Below are 22,927 nucleotides of genomic sequence, written 5' to 3' on the forward strand. Positions count from 1 at the left end.
GAGACGGAGCCTTAGTGAGGACGGGCCGCATCAGTTTTTTCACAATAAAAGCATTAAACTTAAAAAGTTAAATCTTTTCCTCTGTTTTTCTATACGCAAAACATGTCAAAAACATGAATGTAAGGAATTCCGCGATGGACCTTTCCCCGAGCATCTACTTCCTTGTTTATTCCGTAACATTGGCTAATCACCAAGACGCAAATGTGACGTAACAATAGACCTTTTTCGCAAACGCTCAGACACTTGTCAACCAGGAAGATTTTCACGCATGTTTGTAAACATTACCTAGTTTTTGCATGCTATTTGTTAGTTTTGGGTTGTGTTTCAGAAATTCAAGTATGAATCAAAGAACTCAATGATCATTCTGATTGCGGGCGTGGTAGCTTAATTGCCGTAATCAAAAATAAGTCTAGAAATAGCTGTGATAGACTAGGCTAAACTTCTCTACCGGTACTGTTGAAAAACAGGTTGTTGAATGTTTTGAATCAAAATGATGACGTGAAACATATACCCCAGTTTATAGGCTTCAACTCGCGAAGCCACCTCTAAAATAAGCACCAAGAATTAGCAATGGTAAAGTAAAAGAAAATTTTCTTCTGGGTCAAAGGTCCATCGAATACCCTGCCTACAGGTACGGTACTAGCAGGTTACCGCATATTCCTTTTGGGGGATAGATTATAAAATATTTTGTTTTGCTCTACTGGTCCTGATCATAATTAAATGTAATATTCATTCTAACTGAGCTGAGTGACTTAGGGGCCGCACTAACATTAAACTTTCATACCGAGGCGGGGGCCGCAAATTATCGACCTGCGGGCCGCAATTGGCCCACGGGTCGCGAGTTTGAGACCCCTGTTCTACACGCATCCCCGTCGAAAAAAGTAACTTTTTTTGCATTGGGGGTGGTCTGTGTAGTAATAATTAGAGCTGTGACGTCATCAAAATCGTCATTTGAAGCGTTGAACATGATAATTCTGTAAATACAATTGTGAATTTCAGAGTAACCATTTATGCTATAATAGTCGTTTCGGTATTGTTATGTTGGGAAAAACTTGACGAAAACGTTGAAATAAAAATTAATTAATTAGGAATTAATTATTAACCCTCTACTGTACACAGAAGATCTCAATTCCAATTTTTTTTTTAGAAATTTTTGAAATTTTTTAGCATAAAATTTTTGTGTGTTTTAAAGATATATTGCTGAGTAGAACTCTAGCACATGCTTTTGAAAAGTCATGAGTGAAACTTCAGGGCTTAATGGTTGACAAAAAAAATAATTTTAAAAATACCCATGTAAAATACTATGTAATTGGTGTTCATGGCCAGTCACAAGAAACATACTTTAGTATATAATAATTACACACATATATAATAATAAAAATAGGTATATTATAGATTTCGTTTTACCAAACATTGAAAATATCTTATTGTATATTGTTATAAACTACCAATTATTGACCGCCAAACAGCCCCTTTTACATAAATAAATTTTTTACCATAAACTGGTATCAAAGTTTTTTCTTTTTTTGCTCGCCCGTATATCAGTATGATTCTTTCGTAATGTACCATGTCATGATCTTTACACAGAGAGATAATATCTGAATATAACACTACAAGCAACCTTGCAGACAGTGGTAATGAAACAAAACAAATGGAATGCTTTGGAATGGGTAAGAAATGATGATTTTTTTCCAGGTATGGGAGATATATCATAATTTCAAGGTTTCTTCTGAACAATAAGTATAGGTGCATCAGAATTGTAGGGTTTTTGAAAAAGTTTGGCATTGTTCCAATGTTTTTTTCGAGTTTCTTCTAATTTTCAACATTTTTATTGCACAGTGTATCAAGATGGTTGTTTGAAGTATTATGGTCCTCATCCTGTCGAATGTTTGAACATGATTTGGAATATTTCCTCATGTCTACCCGAGGGAGATTTACATCCCGAAAAGTTAACTCAAGAACAGAATGACGATTTAGATACAATGAATCTTCGGTAGCTTCAACAAATTTGTTGTTCATTTGTGAAACACCTTGGATTTTTGATATAATGTTGTCAAATAACTGTTGGATTGTTAGACATAAATCGTGTATAAAATTATACACAGTCAATTACATTTTAAAACCAATAAAAAATTGCAAATGAAATTTAAATGTAATGTTCCTATACCAAAGTAGGTTAAAATTATAAATTTCTGTGAAAAAAATGAATTGAAATGTGTTTTTACGTTTTGTTGTTGTTTTTTTTTTGACTCTCATATTAAATTGTAAATTGTGAATTTCCAGCAAATCAGTATACAGTTCAATGATCAATTATTTTTGTATTGTATATTCAAGAGAAATTGCTGATCTGTTCAATCAAACTGCACTTGAAGCAGATAGTGGAAATGTTGAAAGTCAAAAAACTTGTTTTGGACTCGGTAAATATGAAACTTTGGGATATCAGTACTCAAAAGAGTCAATGGCTTATAAGCTTTGCTTTTGCAGTTTATCCCGCTAATTGTACCAAATATTATGGACCCCATCCCATTGAATGTTTGGAAACAATCTGGGAACTTTTTGGATGTTTGGAAGAGGGAACAAAACATCCAGATAAACTTTCAGAAGAAGAAATCAACCAATATAATGAAATGAACTTGAGGTATGTAGATTGTGCTGGTGTTTATAAACATTTAATGCCAACTTATTTAGAATTATTATTGTATTGCATAAGTAGGACAAATAAATACTGCAATATTGAACTCTTCAAACTGGTAACCAGTGTATGTGAACTTGATAGATATAATAGATAGAACAGTATAATAATATGAATTTGAGGTGAGTGATTTTTGCAGAAGTATATGCATTCACCATGGTCTGTATATCTGTGCTTATTCCACATATCTTCAAGATGTTCCTGTCTTTTGGTCATATAGATTTCATCCTTTCCCCACTTTTGTTAGCAGAAGTTCTGCGTTTAACATCCACCGATATTTGTTTGTTGATGCGTTGCAGCTATTAATATGTTTGTAAACTGAGCTAGTAATCGGTTACTCAGTGAAACTTTGCATATTATGTTTTCATATTTGGATAGGGTCTTACCACTTTGCACATATAAAGTCTTCACATTTTTGTTTTACTTTCTTATTTCACAACTTTTTAATCACCAGAGAGATATTACATGAATTCAACACTACAAGCAATCTGGCAGATAGTGATAATCCAACTAAGCAAATGGAATGTTTTGGAATAGGTTGGTACTATTAAAGTATTTAGTCTCATGAAGAATATAATATAGTAATAATAATTAATGTGTCACAATTTTGATATTCAGTTTATCCTGATGATTGCTTGTTATATTATGGGCCTCATCCAGTTGATTGTCTTGAAACAATTTGGGAAATTGCTTTTTGTCTACAAGAAGGAGAACTGTTTCCAAGTAAACTTAACTCTAAAGAGTTAGAAGATCTAGGCAAAATGAATATTAGGTAATATATTGCTTCGTTTGAATATAAATAGAAAGATAGAATACATACCATATATGTTAATATTTTGAATAAAATAGTATATGTAAATCAATTTTGTGTTACTCAAATTTAATTTCTCCAATAATCCCCCTAATGTAATCCCAATGCATTTCAGATTAAGTAAACTAATGCTTTTGATTCTTGTTTCCACTTTGACTTGCTAACATAAACTTTTTTTTCTGTTTTGCAGAGAAGTAGGTAACCTTTACAACGACACAGCAATGCAAGCTGACAATGGAAATGTAGAAAGTCAACTGAAGTGCTTTGGAATTGGTAATTTTAATAAAATTTCATTTTTGCTGTGGAGGTAAATTGTACTAATGTTACTAGCATATTCTATATATATTTTACAGAATACCCTCAACATTGCACAAAATATTATGGACCTCACCCTGTTGAATGTTTGGAAACAATCTGGGAGCTTTTCGGATGCCTTGAAGAAGGAACAAAACATCCAGATAAACTCACTTCAGATGAATTAGAAAGATATAATGAAATGAACTTGAGGTGATGATAGGCTCTTTTTACAATTGAATTATATTTTTTTATACTGTAGTCTGTATGTACAATTTTATCATTGGCATCAAGGTATGGTTTTGATAGGAAATTTTCAGGACCCACATGCAGAAGCGCAGCCAGGGGGGTTTTTGAAATTTTTGAAAACTGGAAAAGTCGCCAATAACACACGCTATTGCATTTTGCTAAAAACGTCGAATGTTTTCATCAGCATGACGTTATTTAGGCCATAAAGGCTTTTACGTTGGTGTTTATTCCCTCTAAATTACAAATTTTCCTCAAATTTGTGCCACGATAACGATGATAATTATTTTTTTTTGTACTCGCACAGAATTTTGAAACTGACGAGAGTTATTATACATTCATTGGCGACGATGTCCTAAAGACAAATGGAAGAGTGAATCTGTAGTGCAAATTTTTGGATTGAAGAGTTGCAATATAAAATACTGAAAATAAAAACGTAAACAATGATAGGTTTTGTTGAGGCCCGCGACACGCTAACACATCTAAAAACGCTTTTCTACGCATTGAAAATCGCAAAATTTGTATGTTTGGCTGGCGCTTGGAAACATATCGTCACTAAACTTGAAACACGGCTAATTGTGAGCGAGATTTACATTTTTATCCATTACTTTAAATTGTTGTCAAAAATTTTATTGTTAACATTATACAAGGTTTGGAACTTGACACAACTCCTGGGTTGTGATGATATATAAGATAATTAATCTAAAGTACATTCAATCAATTTTTATTGTACTGAAATAAGTTTTACTCCGTGAGATTTTACAGCAGATTCATGGATTTTTCGAACGGTTTTATCTCTAAAATAATCGGAGTGGCAGCATTGCGGTTGAGCGGAGTCAGTGTTAAGTATATCGCAAATTTTTCGAATTTGCAAAATAGTAATAATGCAGATCGAAACAATATTTAATCGGGCAGTTTACCACACATTTTTATGTCCGCGGATTGCCGTGGTATATCGAATGGTGATGCTTTTATTTTGTCGACGCAACCGCAGGTTAAATTGAAGACCATTAAATTAATAAAGCAAGACATTTTGAATATACCCGTATCGGTCATGCATTGAATATTTTGCACAACAGAAAAATCGTTATTTGTTGAAAAATTTGACCTTTTCAACAAGTGGCGTAATGGCGGCGACTTTTCTGCCTGGATTTTGAGGCGATGAATATCTATTTTTGATTTACTGATATACTTTACGTGTATTTGCATTGTATGAGAGATAATGAGTTTGTCCCAAGATTGCAAAAATACGTATCAAATTAAATACATTAGGCAGTTATAACATATTTTTATGTCTAGACATCGCCGTGGTATTTTAGCAAAGTAATGTTTTTATTTTTATATAAGAAGACATAACCGTGAGTCACGTTGGATACAACTACATTATTATATAAGGACATTTTAGTATCTCGTAGTTACTATAGATTGAATATTTTTTGTGACAGAAAATTCATTATAAGTTCTTTTAACGAGCGCGTAATTGTGGTGACTGTTGCAGACGGCAATGGGTGTATCCGATTTTGAAATCCCCCCCTTTTGATAATCCTGGCTGCGCGCTGCCCACACAACTCTTTAGTGAAACCACTTTTCATGCTGAAATTTACAACTATGGCACTTGTAACAAACAAGTGGAATCTTGGTATTCAATTTGTTTTGGCATGTATTGTATGTAACTGAACAATTATTTGCAGGGAAATAATCAAAGAGTTTAATACCACAAGTCAACTTGCTGATAATGCTAATTCCACAAAGCAGATGGAATGTTTTGGATTAGGTAATATATATTGCTTTCTTTTGCATTGTAGTTATCCTCAGTTTGAAATTCCTCATGCAAAGTAATATTCAAGAATGTACCAGCAAAGTTTATAATAAATACATTTTTACCCATGCAAACATCAACTTACCGTAATTTTTGTTAAAATGTATTATGTACCAAGCAGACAAATTTATTGATGTAATAGTTGTGTGTAATGATATTGTGTGTTGCTTTTTCCCGAGCCTTGACATGCGCTCATTTTGTGTTTTGGGCATTGAAGCTTCATTTTTATTCAAATTCATATTATCAGCAATATTTTCATAGTAAAACATTGGATAGATAGATGTACCATGTTGTCAGTTTTTTGATTTGTCAACTATGTCTAAGATTGTTAGAAAAATAAATCAACAGTAGTCATCTTTTTGTTATAGTATTTCAGGAAGATAAATAATTTTTGCAATAACTTTTTTTTCACAATATTTTAATCAAATTAAATTATTCGTGGCTCCAAAATCATGTTTATTAGTCAATTTGTTGAGTGATGTTTAGTAATGGCTTAATATTGCTCAATTAACATGTCATCATCAAGAATTGTCATGAAAACAAAAAGAATACCAATTTTAAAATTATTAGATGACTACTATTATTATTTAAAATATACATTTGGGGCAATAAAATATTCAAAAATATTGATAGCGCTTCAGTCATTGGATATTGAATTGAAAGACATTATCATTTAAATTATGATATGGACTTCCTAAATAGTCTATATTGTATAAATATATGCTTATTTATTCAATTATTAATCTCTGGAAATAAAGTATCTTACTTTTTTGTACAGTGTATCCTGATGGTTGTGAACGGTACTATGGACCCCATCCCATAGATTGCCTTGAAACAATGTGGGAAACTGCCCTCTGTCTCTCAGAAGGAGATATGTTTCCAATGAAACTTGATCATGACCAACTTGCGGAGATGGACCAACATAATATCAGGTAGCATGCGGCACCACTGTAATTTGACTGTAGGTATAATTATCGAAATATTGTTTTTTTTATTTCAGAGAAGTTGGTGACCTTTATAATACAACAGCATTGCAAGCTGACAGTGGGAGTGTGGAAAGTCAAAAATTGTGTTTCGGGCTGGGTATTGATTCTTTTTTTCACTAGGAAAGGTCTATTGCAATCTTTGAATGCATATATAATCTAATATTACCTTTTTTGCTGCTGATTTTGCCTGACTGAATTACCACCACATTTTGATGAAATTGCATTCAATTATGGGGAGTGAGAATAAAAAAAATTGAAACGCAACTACTGACGTTGGATACTTCCACCCAGTTGACCCAGTAAAATCAAAGTTTACTAATTTCAATCATTTCTTTGATCTAGATGTGGAGCAATCACTTTCCATCAAATTTTAAAACTAAAAAGAATACAAGTTGTTTGTAATTATAAATAGTATAGTCTCCCCTACCTAAACATTTTTTTTGTATTAATCAGCCAGGAAAATAAATAAATAGTTCAGAAGGACCAAAAGATAGCAGTTTCATGCTATCATTTTTTCTGTTGCGCAGGAATATATAAGCAAACTTTGTGTGCTTTTTACAGATTCGTATGCTTCAATAAATCATAAAAAGAAATTCTGGTATTATGATAACTGAAATCTTTTGATTAAGATTTCATAGAGCAAATCCAAAATTATTTATATCATGTCCTTTTTAGTGTACCCCGCCCATTGCACAAAATATTATGGGCCTCATCCAATTGAATGTCTGGAAACAATTTGGGACTCATTTGGATGTCTCGAAGAGGGAACAAAGCATCCAGATAAACTCACTCAAAACGAATTAAAGTGGTATAATGAAATGAATCTCAGGTGAAGTACTGAAGTATACCAAATACTAATGTTGGTGTACTTTGTTGCTGGCATGGTAGCAACATATTTTCTTACGTAGGACACTAATCATGGTACCAATGGGTATAAAATAGTTATGAGATATATTTACATGTTGCTACTTAATCTTGTTTTGATCACTGTAATGATGATACCTATTACTCTAATCCTTACATTAAAATACCATCCAAACAGCTAGTTAGTTCAAATAGGCTATGTGTGGCTAACAATTTATTTATCCACATTTTGTGCATTCAATGGTTCTGTATGTAGAAAAAGTATTTACTTGCACATTTTTGTATAATTGCTTACAATTTTTCATTATATGTGGACTCATCACCCAGCCTTCATTGTTCAAATTTGTTAGCATTTAATTCATGATCGTTTTCAGTCATATCTTTGTTGTTTATGTTCATTAGAGAGATTATATGGGAGTTCAATACCACAAGTGGACTTGCTGATAGTGATAATGCAACAAAGCAAATGGAATGCTTTGGAATAGGTAAAACTTTTTTCATTGAAAATTAGAATTTCTTCATTCACTTTCATCCGATTTGGTCTTGTCAACATATTTTATTGCTTAGTTTATCCTGATGGATGCCTACTCTACTATGGACCTCATCCTGGAAACTGTCTTGAAGCAATTTGGGAAATTGCCTCATGTGTTCCACAAGGGGAGTTATTTCCATCAAAACTCGATAATGATCAACTTGCTGATATAGATTTAAAAAACATAAGGTAATGTAATGTTTATTTATTATTACTGTTATATTATGATATAATCAAAGCAATTCACCACTCATGTGTTTGTTTACAGGGAGATTGGGTATATGTATAACACTACAGCATTGGAAGCAGACAATGGTAATATACAGAGTCAAAAAATGTGTTTTGGACTTGGTAATTGTTTTAATTATCTTATCTTGTTGACTTCATTATATTGGTTGTTATATTTTTAAAATTATATATTTGTAGTTTATCCTACATTTTGTGTTAAATACTATGGACCTCATCCTATTGAATGTTTGGAAACAATCTGGGAATCGTTTGGTTGTCTTGAAGAAGGAACGAAACACCCTGATAAACTCACTCCATCAGAGATAGATTGGTATAATGGAATGGATATTCGGTAATTATAATGATTATATGATTTGAATTTTGCATGCGGGTATCTTGTTTTACTTATTATTATATCTCTCAATAATACTCCTATACTTAATCTAAGACGAATTGTAGCGTTTCTTGCTGACATCTTATGTTACTTTGCAATAGTGACTGTTGAATATCTTCAGAAAATATATAAAATTGCTTTAGGGTGTAATTGCTATTTTGTTGTGTGTAAATTGGCAGGACTTACCGGTAATGAAGTTTTTTTTAACTTTCCATATAATTTTTAGATTTGCTTTCGCAAAAGAGTATTTTGTATTAGTAGTTTGTACATTATAATAAGAGACATTTTGCTTTCAATTGTGGAGCTATTCTATTAATCATTTTAATCTGAATATTTGCTTCATTTTTTTCAATTCCGCTAGTTTTATGCCCAAATTATTTTGCTTTATAGGGACATAATTTGGGAATTCAATACCACTAGTAGACTTGCCGATAATTCAAATGCAACAAAGCAAATGGAATGTTTTGGAATAGGTAACATATTCTTGTACCATTGAAATGCTTTCTATTATATGGGATTAATGATGTCTTCTATGTGCAGTTTATCCTGATGGCTGCTTGCTGTACTATGGGCCGCATTCAATGGACTGTCTTGAAACTATTTGGGGAATTGCTTTTTGTCTTCCCGAAGGAGAGTTGTTTCCGCAGAAACTTGATCATGAGCAAATAGATAGTATGGACCAAAAGAATATCAGGTTACATTTTTTACATACATATTCTCGCCACGTTCACTTTTTTATACTATATACATAAACAATACTAATATTTTAAAATTGCAGAGAGATTGGTGATCTGTATAATACTACAGCATTGCAAGCTGACAGTGGGAATGTAGAAAGTCAGAAAATGTGTTTTGGAATTGGTAATTACAATGATGTTAATGAGGGATGTGCTTTAAGTCTTACATGCAAAATATTTTTTTTTTTTTCAATAAAAAAGCAATAAAAAAATTTATATTCTAGTTATAAAATAATATTAATGCTGAATTATTGTATTTTTATAGTTTATCCAGAATATTGCACCAAGTATTACGGGCCACATTCTATCAAATGTTTGAAAACAATCTGGGAGTCATTTGGGTGCCTTGAAGAAGGGACAAAGCATCCAGATAAACTCTCTTTGAACGAAATAGATTGGTATAATGAAATGAATCTCAGGTAAAGTATTCTTTCTTTTTTCCGCTTTGAAAAAATTTATCTTATGAGAATAAAATAGTAATTTTTCATATATTTGTTAATATATTTTCATGCTAATATTCATATTTATTAGAGAGATAATATGGGAATTCAATATGACTAGCAATCTTGCTGACAAAGCTAATGAAACAAAACAATTGGAATGTTTTGGAATAGGTAATAATTTTTTACCTCTTTTAATTCTTTATTGAAGGTACAATAAGTTAATTAATTTTGCATTCAGTTTATCCTGATGGTTGCTTGTTGTATTATGGACCTCATCCTGTGGATTGTCTTGAAACAATGTGGGAAACTGCTTCATGTCTACCAGAGGGTGATGCATATCCACAGAAGCTCAGTTCAGAACAAATTAATAATATTGGTTCTATGAATATAAGGTATTTTATGATAGTTTTCAAACAATATGAACAATGATTATAAAATTATGACTGTATTTACAGGGAAATTGGCAATTACTACAACTCAACTGCAATAGAAGCTGACAATAGCAATGTTGAGAATCAGAAGATGTGTTTTGGTCTGGGTGAGATGCAACTTACAATTTGTATTCAATATATCCAACATTGGGCTTGAATATTTGATTATTTTGCATAGTTTACCCGGACTACTGCATGAAATACTATGGTCCCCATTGGAAAAAATGTTTGGAAACTATATGGGAATCATTTCAGTGTCTTGAAGAAGGTACAAAGCATCCAGAAAATCTCACTCAACAAGAAAGAGATCGATATGATGAAATGAACTTGAGGTTTTTTTATTTCACTTAATATTTCTTATCTGTATCTGTCATATTCCAAATGTATACTATTCTTATTTATGTCTCTACTGTATTCGGTTATCATACTTTTTGATTCATGACTTCGTTAGTTTAAAATTGCTTTACTCCATTGATGTTTGATCCTACATATTATATTATGCCTTGGGGCAAACACTGTGTGGAGAAAACAAGATTTGATCAGAGAATCATCACAAGATATTAATAATATAAAATTATTAACCCATGTCTTTTATGCGATTCAATTTTTAGAGGAATACTCAAGGAATTCAATATAACAAGAAATCAAGCTGATAGTGGCAATAAAACAAAACAAATGGAGTGCTTTGGATTAGGTTTATTAATTTTTACCTTTAATTTTATTATTCCTCCATCAAGTTGACTCTATAAAGTTATTAAAAGCGCAAGTTCCTAGTAAATTCTTTCTTTATATTTCCTGCTTTTCTTATTTCATAGTGGAATATTGTTGTAAACTTGAAGCCACATTCAATTAATATCTTTCAATTGCTACACCTTTTATTGTTTGTGTATGTGTTGATTAGAGGTATATACCGGTAATTATTGAGAATATGGGAAAATCTTTTTTTTTTTTTAAATGCTAGAATTTAATGAGGCTGTAGATGGATGACATGTGGTTTTATATGATGTTGCATTTTTAATCTCTATGATAAGTTTGTTTCTTTTTCGATATTTTATTATAAATTCCATTTTGGCTAGCACATCTTTAGTTGCAAAACACATTAAATATTTTTACATTCAGTTTATCCTGATGATTGCTTGTTGTACTATGGACCTCATCCTGTGGAATGTCTTGAAACAATGTGGGAGGTTGCTTCATGTTTACCAGATGGTGATTTATTTCCTCAAAAACTCAGTTTGAATGAACTTGCTGATATGGGTCATATGAATATAAGGTATATCTTTAACAAGATTCAAGTTGAATGCCATATTGTTATTCAAATGATATTGACTTAGTTCAGTACTTTTCTAACAGGGAAATACAAAGTCTTTATAACACAACAGCAATGCAAGCAGACAATAGTAATGTTGAAAGTCAGAAGATGTGTTTTGGCCTTGGTAAAAAATCATTTTGCATTTAACATGAGAACTTGACTTTATTGGTTTAATCGTTTAGTTTACTATTTGATTCTGCTTGTTTAGTTTACCCAGATCACTGCATGAAGTACTATGGTCCTCATTGGAAAACATGTTTGGAAACTATATGGGAATCATTCCAATGTCTCGAAGAAGGTACAAAGCATCCTGATAATCTCACACAAGAAGAAAAAAATCTATATGATGAAATGAACTTGAGGTGTTTTTTTAATATTTTGAAATTTTTAATTCATTTGATTCTATATGGGTCTTAAATACCTAAATTTTTTTTGGCAAAATTCTAGCTTTCTTGTGACAGCTTGCATATATATATAATTATGAGATTAGCTTTGAAACTTATTTTTTTTCTCGTTGCTGTTGTTTCTGTTAATATGATGATGTCACTGAGTCAGGAGTAAAGGTTTGAAATTGAACTTGTGATTACTAGACAAATTACGGTAGTATTACTGTAATCTTTAGCATAGGTAAATAAGAAAACTATTTTCCAGTATATGTCTGATACTTAGAGACAAAATTTAAGAAATGCTGTAATCACCACGCACATACAATTTATCTGCCAATCAGAATCACCCCATTGTGTTGTACAATGTTTGATTATTGCTCAATCTTCATGATTAGTATGAGAATGAGTTTTGAGAATATTTTTCATTATTATATTTCTCCTTTTTCTGGTAATTTCATAATCTTTTTTGATCATCATTTAAATAAACATATACCGTATATGCTCGCGAATAGGCCGAGTTTAAAACTCAAAAAAAAAGTTGCCAAACTGAGGGGCCGTCTTATTCGCGCAAAACTCAGATTGCACCAAAAAATCGGCTCATTCGCGCATCAGAATTTGATCACGCAACGAGATGATATTATGCTGACTTGCCGGTAATTCCAAAAACTTCAAACCATACCAAGTTCTCACGATAAAAAGCGTGCACACACACAATCGCTTGTGAAGGTGGATTGTCTCATCATACAGCTGATGGCTTGTACAGTCTGTGATTGGTTGTTTAACATGTGACGCTTGTACAGTCTGTGATTGGTTTGTTTTCGCTTGCTTATGCAGGTGTGATTGTCTTATCATACAGCTGATCGGCCAGTTGTTTCGTGGTGAAAACGTTCTTATAATAATGTGTTAATACAGCGTTATTTCTTTCCTTGAAACGGACAAGGAACAAAATTAATTGCCGTTGTGGCAATCAAAGGAAATTGTTTTATGCTGATTCAGGAACTTTATTTTAAACTCTCGACACAATCACGACGCACTGAAAAGCAATATAGACTTTATTTAACATAAATTAACAAGTAAGAGTTATGGGTAATAATCCACCTATGGCCCTCGCCAACATGCAAAAACGATAAACGTGAGAAATGTTTGCGTTACAGTAATTTTGTTCTCTTTCTACGTTTTTCTTGAGGCGTCCGGCGTGTAAAGATTTGTAGGACCGGCTTATGTGCGATTTTTTTATAAAATCGCCGTTTTTAGGGAGTCGGCCTATTCGCGAGATAGGCATAATTTCGAGAAAATACGGTACTTACATATATGGGCGTAAATTGTACAATGCAAATTTCGATATTGTGCAGGTATTACAAGGATCAATTTCTAAAGTGTTTGTCTGATGATTGGTCGTTTTGCCTTTATTTATATGACGAAACTTCTTCAGTTATGGGATTTCTTACAACCTAAAAAATTTGGCTTGTATATTCCAAAATGCTACAAATATTTACTCTTTATTTTATTTTTTCAAGCATAGTGTTTTTTGTATGATGGACCTGAGGTTTTTATACTCAACAAAATAAAATATTACTCATCTGCATTTGTTTTATCCAGACATGGTACATAACATATCTCATTTCCATTTAATGTCTCTTCAATATTTTTATTCAAATATTTTGAATTTATGATTTCATGAGTTTAAAATTGCATTTCTCCATTGATGTGTGTTTTTAAATACTATATTATGTTTTGTGGTACACGCTGTATGGAGAAAACATGATTTAATCAGAAAAAACATCATCAGCTCTTTCATGCATTTTAATTGTTTAGAGAAATACTTCATGAATTCAATATGACAAGGAACCAAGCTGATAGTGGCAATGAAACAAAACAAATGCAGTGCTTTGGATTAGGTTTATTAAAAATTTTTAAATATTCTTATTATTTCTTAAGTTTTTAAATCTTCTTAATTCTCTTTTATATTTCCGTATTTATATTCTTTTATATTACTAGCATAATGTTGCTTACTAACAGATTAGTTAACATCAACAATATAATTAATGACAAACTAGAAGTCACATTCAGGTAAAATCTCCCTGTTGTCATCTTCTATTGTTTTATGTTGGATCTGGGTTATTGTTTATGCGAGATATATAACTAGTGGGAATAAATAAAATCTTCTGTTAAAAATGTCTAGAATATAATGTGGTTGCAATAGTTGTGGACAAGGTCTACCTAATTTCATATGGGAACACATTTTTTTCTCTGTAATACCTTTGTTCAATATTAAACAATTTATTATATATAACCATTCTCGCTAGCACGTGTTTAGTTTTGAAAATTAGAAATATGAAACTTGAAATATCAACTATTTCAACATTCAGTTTATCCTGATGATTGCTTGTTGTACTATGGACCCCATCCTGAGAATTGTCTTGAAACAATGTGGGAAATTGCTTCATGTCTACCAGAGGGTGATTTATTTCCTCAGAAACTCAATTCAAATGAATTTGCTGATATGGGGCTAATGAATTTAAGGTATATTTTTCACAAATCCAAGTGGAATACTGTATTTTTATTTAATTAATTAATATTGATGTAGTTAAGTTATTTTCTAACAGAGAAATACAAAGTTTTTACAACACAACAGCAATGCAAGCAGACAATAGTAATGTTGAAAGTCAGAAGATGTGTTTTGGCCTTGGTAAAACATCATTGACTTTATTGGTTTAATCATTTAGTTAGTTTGGTTAATTTGATTCTGCTTGTTCAGTTTACCCAGACCACTGCGAGAAGTACTATGGACCTCATTGGAAAAAATGCTTGGAAACTATATGGGAATCATTCCAATGTCTTGAAGAAGGTACAAAGCACCCTGATAATCTCACACAAGAAGAAAAAGATCTATATGATGAAATGAACTTGAGGTGTTTTCTCAATGTTTTGAAATTTTTATTTCATATGATTTTATATGGGTCTTAGTACCTAATTTTCTTTTGAAAAAATTCTAGCTTTTTTTGAATAGGCTTTCACGTAATTGACCAAAATAAATTCCGTAATTACGGCAAAATCTATTACGTAATTTCGAAATTTCTCCCCACTTTTAAACCTAATAGCCCGACTACGAAAGCTTGGAATCAAGCCCGAACGTGTTATGTTAGTGAAATAATATTCAGGGTATTATTGTCAAGTTCGAAATTAGACTTAAATTGGGCAAACAAAGTTAACGGACGAGTTACAAATGTTTTAGAAACATAATACGTTATTTGAATTTAAATTGTAAGTATCAACAAATGGAAATAATATGAAGGCATATCAACCAATTAAATCCACACATCAAAATTGTTTTTTTATATTTTTGGCATTATTGCAGACGGGTGGCAGGTGTATAACTTAAGAATTTTAACTTTGCCTTAGCTTGGATTTTCCTTTATCGTATTTTGAAATTAACCGCCCCAGTTTTAAGCGAACAATTTTATCATTACTGACACCTGTTTACGGACATTTATGAAGACGATAGTTTACTTTCTGAAACTTCACTTTTCTAACATGTCTGTCTGTGGCTCAGTACTATTATCGTATTAAATAAAAACTTATGTTCGTATTAAATAAAAGCGTGTTGTCGCGCTTTATGCAAAACGATATGATAGGCGCAGAAGGAAAACAAAAACAGCATGACGCAAGACAACCCTTTTTAAAAATTGTCGTTTCTGCTTCCGTGGGCAAAATCTCGTGGAATTCAAGCATTTGATATTTAGCGATGGGTGTTCCACGATCAAGCAGAACGGCACAGTTCCAAACTATCAAAGTAAAATGACATTCGAAAAGTTTCAAATATTTTGCCCAAGAAGTCCTATCTACGATCTGTAGATCCAGCGTGTTTTCTGTTTCAGAAATTCATTTTTGTCGTCTGACATTTGAACATTTCAAGAAAAAAATAAAACATTCATCGAAAAAAACATACAATATTCCCCACTGGCTTATACTTGATTACATTTGATAGTAGTTAAATTGAGAATATTAAACTGTTAAAGACAGAAAGATGATCGTCAAAATTCTCAAATCCTGTTGCCTTGGTTAAATAAAATCCAATGATCAGGACATTTCCAATTAAATACTGTACAAAGATAGTTATACATTTCAACTTAGCTTTTTTTAATTTTAATCATGCATTGTGGTGGCGAATTCCCACTATTTAAATACGGGTAACTATAAAAATAGAATAGGATTCTGGATTCGATTTAAGTATTCTAGAACTAGAACACGAATCCCCTTTCTCCGGTCCGCGGGAAATCCTGTCATTTTATTATTTCTCTTTCGTTTCAATCACTTTACCGATGTCGAAAAGACGAAGTTGGTTCATTACGCAATTTCTCTTGCGTCGTCATATTGTTGTTTGAAAAGCGCAACATTAATTATCACGGTGACGTATTGGCGTCCAGTATTCAATCGCCCTTTTCGCTTCCGATCTGTCGCGAAAGCGCTTTGTTTAATTTCGCAAGAACGAGAAACCTAAAATCGACAGTCGTGTTGGAAGGTTATGGATATTTTCCTGTTTATACCCTAAGTCGAAATAAAACAGCCAAAAACAGTATGATATTCCATTGTTCATATATCAAGTTTTGGTATTAACAATAAAGAATGGTTGAGCAATACTAATCAACATTTGGTGGGGAATTCCCATTATTTAAATACGGGTAACTATAAAAATGGAATCGCAACATAAATTATATATCATGCGAAACGGCAAACTGGAACAATCAAGAAATACATGAAAGTTACCGTTATCTACGGTTAATATGTACATTGGCCATGCTAAAAAGTTGATAGTAGGTTAGTAAATGGCAACACCTCATGCATTCCCCACCTGAGTAACTCGAAATAATTACGTAAATCTGTAAATTACGTGCAAGCCTATTTTCAACAGCTTGCATATATTCCGGTATATATTTATGAGTTCAGCTTTGAAACTTGAATTCTTGATTTTGTTGCTTGTTACTCACTCAACTTCATACATCATCATCTAAAAGTTACAATTTGTCCATTAACATTGTCAACATCTTTTGACATATTATTATCTATAATTAATATTTTGACATCACAGAATCAGAAGTTAAAGTTTAAAACCTTAACTTGGAGTTACTGGACAAATTTACGTAACTATAATCTTACACATATCTCGGTAATGAAACTATTTTCCAGTATTTGGAACGTAGAGACAAAATTTTAGAAATGCTGTAATCACTACGTATACATGCCCACTATTCACCAATCACAATCATTCTGCCCCAATTTGTATCGTATTGTACAATGCTTGATTATTTCTTAATCCCTATGATTAGTATGAGCTATGTGACATATTTTTTATCATTATCTTCACCCCATTTTTTGGTAAATCTCAATTTTGCACAGGTGTTGCGGGGATCAACTTCTTAAGTGTTTGTCTGATAAATGGTCTCTTTGCCTTTTTGTATCACAGACCTGAGGTTTTTATACTCCGCATCTTGAAATATTACTTATCTGTATCAGTTTTTTCCCCTGCATGGTACAAAACATATGCCATTCCCATTTATGTCTCTTCTATATTCGTTTTTTTCATATACTTTCTCAATTCATGATTTAGTGAGTTTTGAATTGCATTCCTCCATCAATGTTTGATTCTACATACTATAATATGTCTTGTGGCATACACTGTTTGAAGATAAGACGATTTAATCAGAAGTTCATTAGATAGTAATAATAAAAAAGCATTAACTTATCTCTTTTTTGCAATTAAATATTATAGAGAAATTCTTCTTGACATTAATACAACGAGGAACCAAGCTGATAGTGGCAATAAAACAACACAAATGCAATGCTTTGGATTAGGTTTATATATTTTTATTATTCCTTAAGTTTCTTAATTAAGTTAAGTTAATTATTCCTTAAAATTTTAAAACTGATTTATTCTGTCTTTATATTCCTTTATTTATCTTCTTGTATATCACTGGTATAATGTTGTCTTACCAAACGATGAGCTAAAATAAGCAACAATATAATTCATGATAAAGTAAAAGCCACTTTCAAATGAAAAATTTTTGTTGTCACATCTTCTATTGTTTTATTTTGGTTTGTTGATAAATATGTTAATTAATTAGATATATAAATGCAGTAGTTGTGGACAAAATCAAATTTCATATGGTAACACATTTTCATCTCTATTATAATTTTATTCCATGTTGAAACAATTTATTATATACCGGTATATCATTTTGGCTAGACCATCTTCAGCTTAAAAAGTCAAAAAACTAGAAATATGAAACATTAACTTTTTCAACATTCAGTTTATCCTGATGGTTGCATGTTGTACTATGGACCCCATCCTGTGGATTGTCTTGAAACAATGTGGGAAATTGCTTCATGTCTACCAGAGGGTGATTTATTTCCTCAGAAACTCAGTTCAAATGAACTTGCTGCTATGGGGCTAATGAATTTAAGGTATATTTTTCACAAATTCAAGTCTAATACTGTACTGTTATTTAATTATTCTTGACTTAAGTTAAGTAATTTTCTAACAGGGAAATACAAAGTGTTTACAACACAACAGCAATGCAAGCAGACAATAGTAATGTTGAAAGTCAGAAGATGTGTTTTGGCCTTGGTAAAACATCATTTTGCAGTAGACATGAGATTTTGACTTTATTGGTTTAGTCATTTAGCTACAATTTGATTTTGCTTGTTCAGTTTACCCAGACCACTGCGAGAAATACTATGGACCTCATTGGAAAAAATGTTTAGAAACTATATGGGAATCATTCCAATGTCTCGAAGAAGGTACAAAGCATCCTGATAATCTCACACAAGAAGAAAAAGATCTATATGATGAAATGAACTTGAGGTGTGTTTCTTCAATATTTTAAAATTTTTAATTCATTTGATTCTATATGGGTCTTAAGTACCTAATTTCTTTTTGACAAAAATCTAGCTTTCTTGTGACAGCTTGCATATATATATATAAATACGAGTTAAGCTTTGAAACTTGAATTTTGTTTTGTTGCTTTTTACTCACTCAACCTCATACATCATCATCTCAAAGTTGCAATTTGTACATTAATATTGTCCACAACTTTCAAGATATTATTATCATTAATTGATATTCTGACATCACAGAGTCAGCGGTTGAAGTTTTAAACTTAACTTACTGGACAAATTTACATGACTATAATTTTACGCATATCTCAATAATGAAACTATTTTCCAGTATTTGGAACGTAGAGACTAAATTTAAGAAATGCTGTATCACTACGTACATAACACTATTTGCCATTTGCAATCACCATGCCCCAATTTGTTTTGTACAATGCTTGATTATTGCTTAATTGCTATGATTAGTATAAGCTATGTGACATATGTGTTGGTGCCATTTTTTATCATTATCTTCTCCCCATTTTCTGGCAAATCTCAATTTTGCACAGGTGTTGTGGGGATCAACTTCCAAAGTGTTTGTCTGATAGGTCTTTTTGTATCATGGACCTGAGGTTTTATACTTCACATCTTAAAATATTACTTATCTGTGAAAAAAAAATAAAATAGGTCAGACTTTTCTAATGTACTTTCATTTTTATATATCAGTATCATTTATGATATCCGAACAAATAGGCTCAATATGTAATCTTTCTTTCCAATCTAATTCTTATACATGTTGCCCTTTGTGTGACCATAAATTTTATTTTAAATGGATTTTCTTTGACATGCTTGTCCACGGATAGCTTCAATGAGGTGTTCAGCATCTTTATGACCTCACTTGAACATTTACCCGACACACATTCACCTATTGTGCCATGCTCTTGCAAAAAAACAAAATTTCTATCTAAACCCTGGATTACGAATGGTATTTATTCATCCATCAAATCAAAAAGTTGAATGCACTAAAAATATTATTGGCTTCACTCAACGTCAACGCACACATTACAAAAAATACCGTAACATCTTAGTTCACTTACTTAGGAAACCAAAACACGTCCATCATTCGTCAAAAATGAAAAGCGATAGAGGTGACATAAAACAAACATGGCAGACAATAAATGAGATTGTGAACATCAAATCAAGAAACGACTCCCTAATATCAGAATTGAAACTCCAAAATGGACTTAAAACTAAAGACACCTCAACAATTGCAACCGAACTTAATAAATTCTTCTCAAACATTGGGAAGAATTTAATTGCCTCTCATCGAATATACATTTCACAATCTTTCTCAAAGCTCCTGTCAAGGAGTCAATTTATCTGCGACCAACAAATGTGACCGAAGTCTTTAATACCATTCCTGCCTTGAAGAAGGGAAAGGCTACGAGCGCATATAACATCTCGTCACTCCTTTTAAAAAAAATTGCAGATTTATTCTCACCCATCATAGTACACTTCTTCAACGCGTCCATAAGAATCCCACTCAAACTTGCCAGAGTCATTCCATTGTACAAATCAGTAACTTTTGTGGTAAGAATAATTTAATTATTAAATGTCAGTTCGGTTTTCAGTCAAATCATTCAACAAGCCACGCCATCATTGACCTCACGGAATATATTTATGATAAATTTGAGAAAGGAGAACATATTTGTGGTGCCTTCTTAGACCTGAAAAGGCCTTTGATACCGTTAGTCATAGCATACTCCTTTGGTACCTTAGTCACTATGGAATTAGAGGTTGCGTGCTTGCCCTCATTAAAGACTATCTGCGGGGCAGATTTTAATTTGTTGAAGTCAACTCTCATCGTTCCCAGGTTCTTCCAATTGAAGCTGTAGATCTCACATTCCTCTGATTTGATGACAAAATTATTTGCTGATGACACGGGTCTTTTCAGTAGTTCCAAATCTTTATTGGGCCTTCAAAAACATGTCAATGTAGAAATGAAATTTTTTTATAATTGGATGCTATGCAACATGCTCACCATTAATATAGAAAAATCCAAGGTAGTCCAGATTAGACCTACTTGCAACTACAACAAAATACCTCTGAAAATTGAATTCAATGGAATCAAGCTTAAGTCAGTACCTTCATGTAAATATTTAGGATTGAACATAGATCGTCGTCTACCTTGGGACATACACATCAATGAAGTGCGAAAATAGCTTTCACTCTCAGTAGGCATTATAAGCAATATTCAACATTACACAGACAGAAACACACTGAAAATGGTCTATTATTCTCTCTTTCAAACATATATCCAATATGCAGTTGTTGCTTGGGGATCGGCCTCCAGGTCGAAACTTTATCCTATCAAAGTTTTACCGAATAGGACCATTAAAATTCTCCATAGGCCTACTTCTCGTATTAACAGATCTAGCATCAGCATCATCATTCCATTTACGCCGTCAGACTCACTCTAAGACTCAAAACTCATTCAAATACAAAAGTGTTATTATGTGGACGGTCTCCGCACTGAAATATGAAGCATGTCTCATCCACTTTTCAAATCAAACATGAAAAAGAATTTCTCGTCGACTTACCTCGAACGTTTGTAACAATTTCACTAAGCGGGCTTATTGTGGCCACCGCCTGAAAAACAAGAAAAAATGAGAAAAGTTATTGAACTATCCTAATGTGTACTGACCTGGTATATGTTGTATAATTGAGATATTATGTTATTATTACATTACTCCATGACAAAGAATGATCTTTATATTTCTCGTCCATTACTCATCTGTTTTTTGCTCAGTTCATATCTTGATTCTGAAATTAAAACATTGTTCTGAGTGATGACATATTTATTGATATGTTCATGAGCATCAGACTCAATGTCCATATTGTTATTGTGCACAAAATATTGTTTTTTTTTTGCAAACCAAATCATGTATCATGCAACTGTGTGTATGCGTGATAAGTAATGGTACCTCTTTAACTGGTCTTACTTAGTGCCTTGTATCTATTCAATGTTGTGAAAATTTTATTATCGAATTTACTGTCCAATAATCATTCTTTTTTATTGAGTTCATACTTGAACTGTGAAATTAAAACATTGCCTTGAGTAACGACATAAATATTCATATGCTCAATGTATGTTGTTGTCTTATCTACTTCCCAAATCAAATTTGCCAAAGAATTTCTTGTCAACTTAGCTCGAATATTTACCATGGCTGTATTCATACCAACACTTTAAAAAAAGAGAAGAATGTTTTTTAACAAGGCTACCCATCTAGTAAATATTGTATATGTATGATAATCGTTATATTATGTTAATTATTACATTACTGGTCTCGCTAATTTTCTCAATTTCTTATTAATTGTCTCCTCTTATGAGAAATGCTTGTTTTTTATTCTTGCTCATTTATCATTTATTTTTACTTAGATCACATTTGAACTTCAAAACTAAATCAACTGTACCAAGCAATGGCATGTGCTATTTACATGTTAGGATAGGATGGGATTTACATATTTATCCCGGGGGAGAGGAAAGTCGATAAGACGGCTAAATCATATGGCGAACCATGGCCTCTCGTCCGGTTTCCAGCCCAGGCTGGGTATGAGATTAGTTATCCAGTTAATCGTTTTCAGAAGCATGGACTTAATGGTGGACGAAGCCGTAACCCACCAGTGGTTACGTGGACCACCCTACGGCGGCAAGGAGTCCAGCAATTCTCTCGCACATGATCATCCCCACATGGGATTTGATCCTGCAAATCCATGAAAGGTAATCAGAGATGCCGTGGCGAGCGTATTCCTAACGCTTAGCCACACCGCATATCGATATCCTAGCAACTTTCCAAATCAGATGTGAAAAGAAATTTCTTG

General features: G+C 32.3%; 1 protein-coding gene across 2 annotated transcripts in view; it reads left to right on the plus strand.

Annotated features, from left to right (window-relative positions):
• LOC120345301 (uncharacterized) overlaps positions 1–22,927 on the plus strand; it is a 96,424-nt gene that overhangs the window by 11,300 nt on the left and 62,197 nt on the right. For both annotated transcript variants that reach the window (XM_078115123.1, XM_078115124.1), the window contains exons 8-43: positions 1,588–1,670; positions 1,840–1,993; positions 2,335–2,417; positions 2,485–2,638; positions 3,147–3,229; positions 3,311–3,464; positions 3,694–3,776; positions 3,857–4,010; positions 5,735–5,817; positions 6,641–6,794; positions 6,863–6,945; positions 7,524–7,677; positions 8,115–8,197; positions 8,280–8,433; positions 8,513–8,595; positions 8,671–8,824; positions 9,257–9,339; positions 9,407–9,560; positions 9,645–9,727; positions 9,869–10,022; positions 10,135–10,217; positions 10,285–10,438; positions 10,502–10,584; positions 10,656–10,809; positions 11,089–11,171; positions 11,597–11,750; positions 11,831–11,913; positions 11,998–12,151; positions 13,991–14,073; positions 14,545–14,698; positions 14,782–14,864; positions 14,934–15,087; positions 17,946–18,028; positions 18,484–18,637; positions 18,718–18,800; positions 18,884–19,037. In XM_078115123.1, the coding sequence (XP_077971249.1) occupies positions 1,588–1,670; positions 1,840–1,993; positions 2,335–2,417; positions 2,485–2,638; positions 3,147–3,229; positions 3,311–3,464; positions 3,694–3,776; positions 3,857–4,010; positions 5,735–5,817; positions 6,641–6,794; positions 6,863–6,945; positions 7,524–7,677; positions 8,115–8,197; positions 8,280–8,433; positions 8,513–8,595; positions 8,671–8,824; positions 9,257–9,339; positions 9,407–9,560; positions 9,645–9,727; positions 9,869–10,022; positions 10,135–10,217; positions 10,285–10,438; positions 10,502–10,584; positions 10,656–10,809; positions 11,089–11,171; positions 11,597–11,750; positions 11,831–11,913; positions 11,998–12,151; positions 13,991–14,073; positions 14,545–14,698; positions 14,782–14,864; positions 14,934–15,087; positions 17,946–18,028; positions 18,484–18,637; positions 18,718–18,800; positions 18,884–19,037 (4,266 nt within the window). The remainder of the gene's footprint in view (positions 1–1,587; positions 1,671–1,839; positions 1,994–2,334; positions 2,418–2,484; positions 2,639–3,146; positions 3,230–3,310; positions 3,465–3,693; positions 3,777–3,856; positions 4,011–5,734; positions 5,818–6,640; positions 6,795–6,862; positions 6,946–7,523; positions 7,678–8,114; positions 8,198–8,279; positions 8,434–8,512; positions 8,596–8,670; positions 8,825–9,256; positions 9,340–9,406; positions 9,561–9,644; positions 9,728–9,868; positions 10,023–10,134; positions 10,218–10,284; positions 10,439–10,501; positions 10,585–10,655; positions 10,810–11,088; positions 11,172–11,596; positions 11,751–11,830; positions 11,914–11,997; positions 12,152–13,990; positions 14,074–14,544; positions 14,699–14,781; positions 14,865–14,933; positions 15,088–17,945; positions 18,029–18,483; positions 18,638–18,717; positions 18,801–18,883; positions 19,038–22,927) is intronic.

This window comes from Styela clava, chromosome 8 (genome assembly GCF_964204865.1).
Source record: "Styela clava chromosome 8, kaStyClav1.hap1.2, whole genome shotgun sequence".
Taxonomy (NCBI): domain Eukaryota; kingdom Metazoa; phylum Chordata; class Ascidiacea; order Stolidobranchia; family Styelidae; genus Styela; species Styela clava.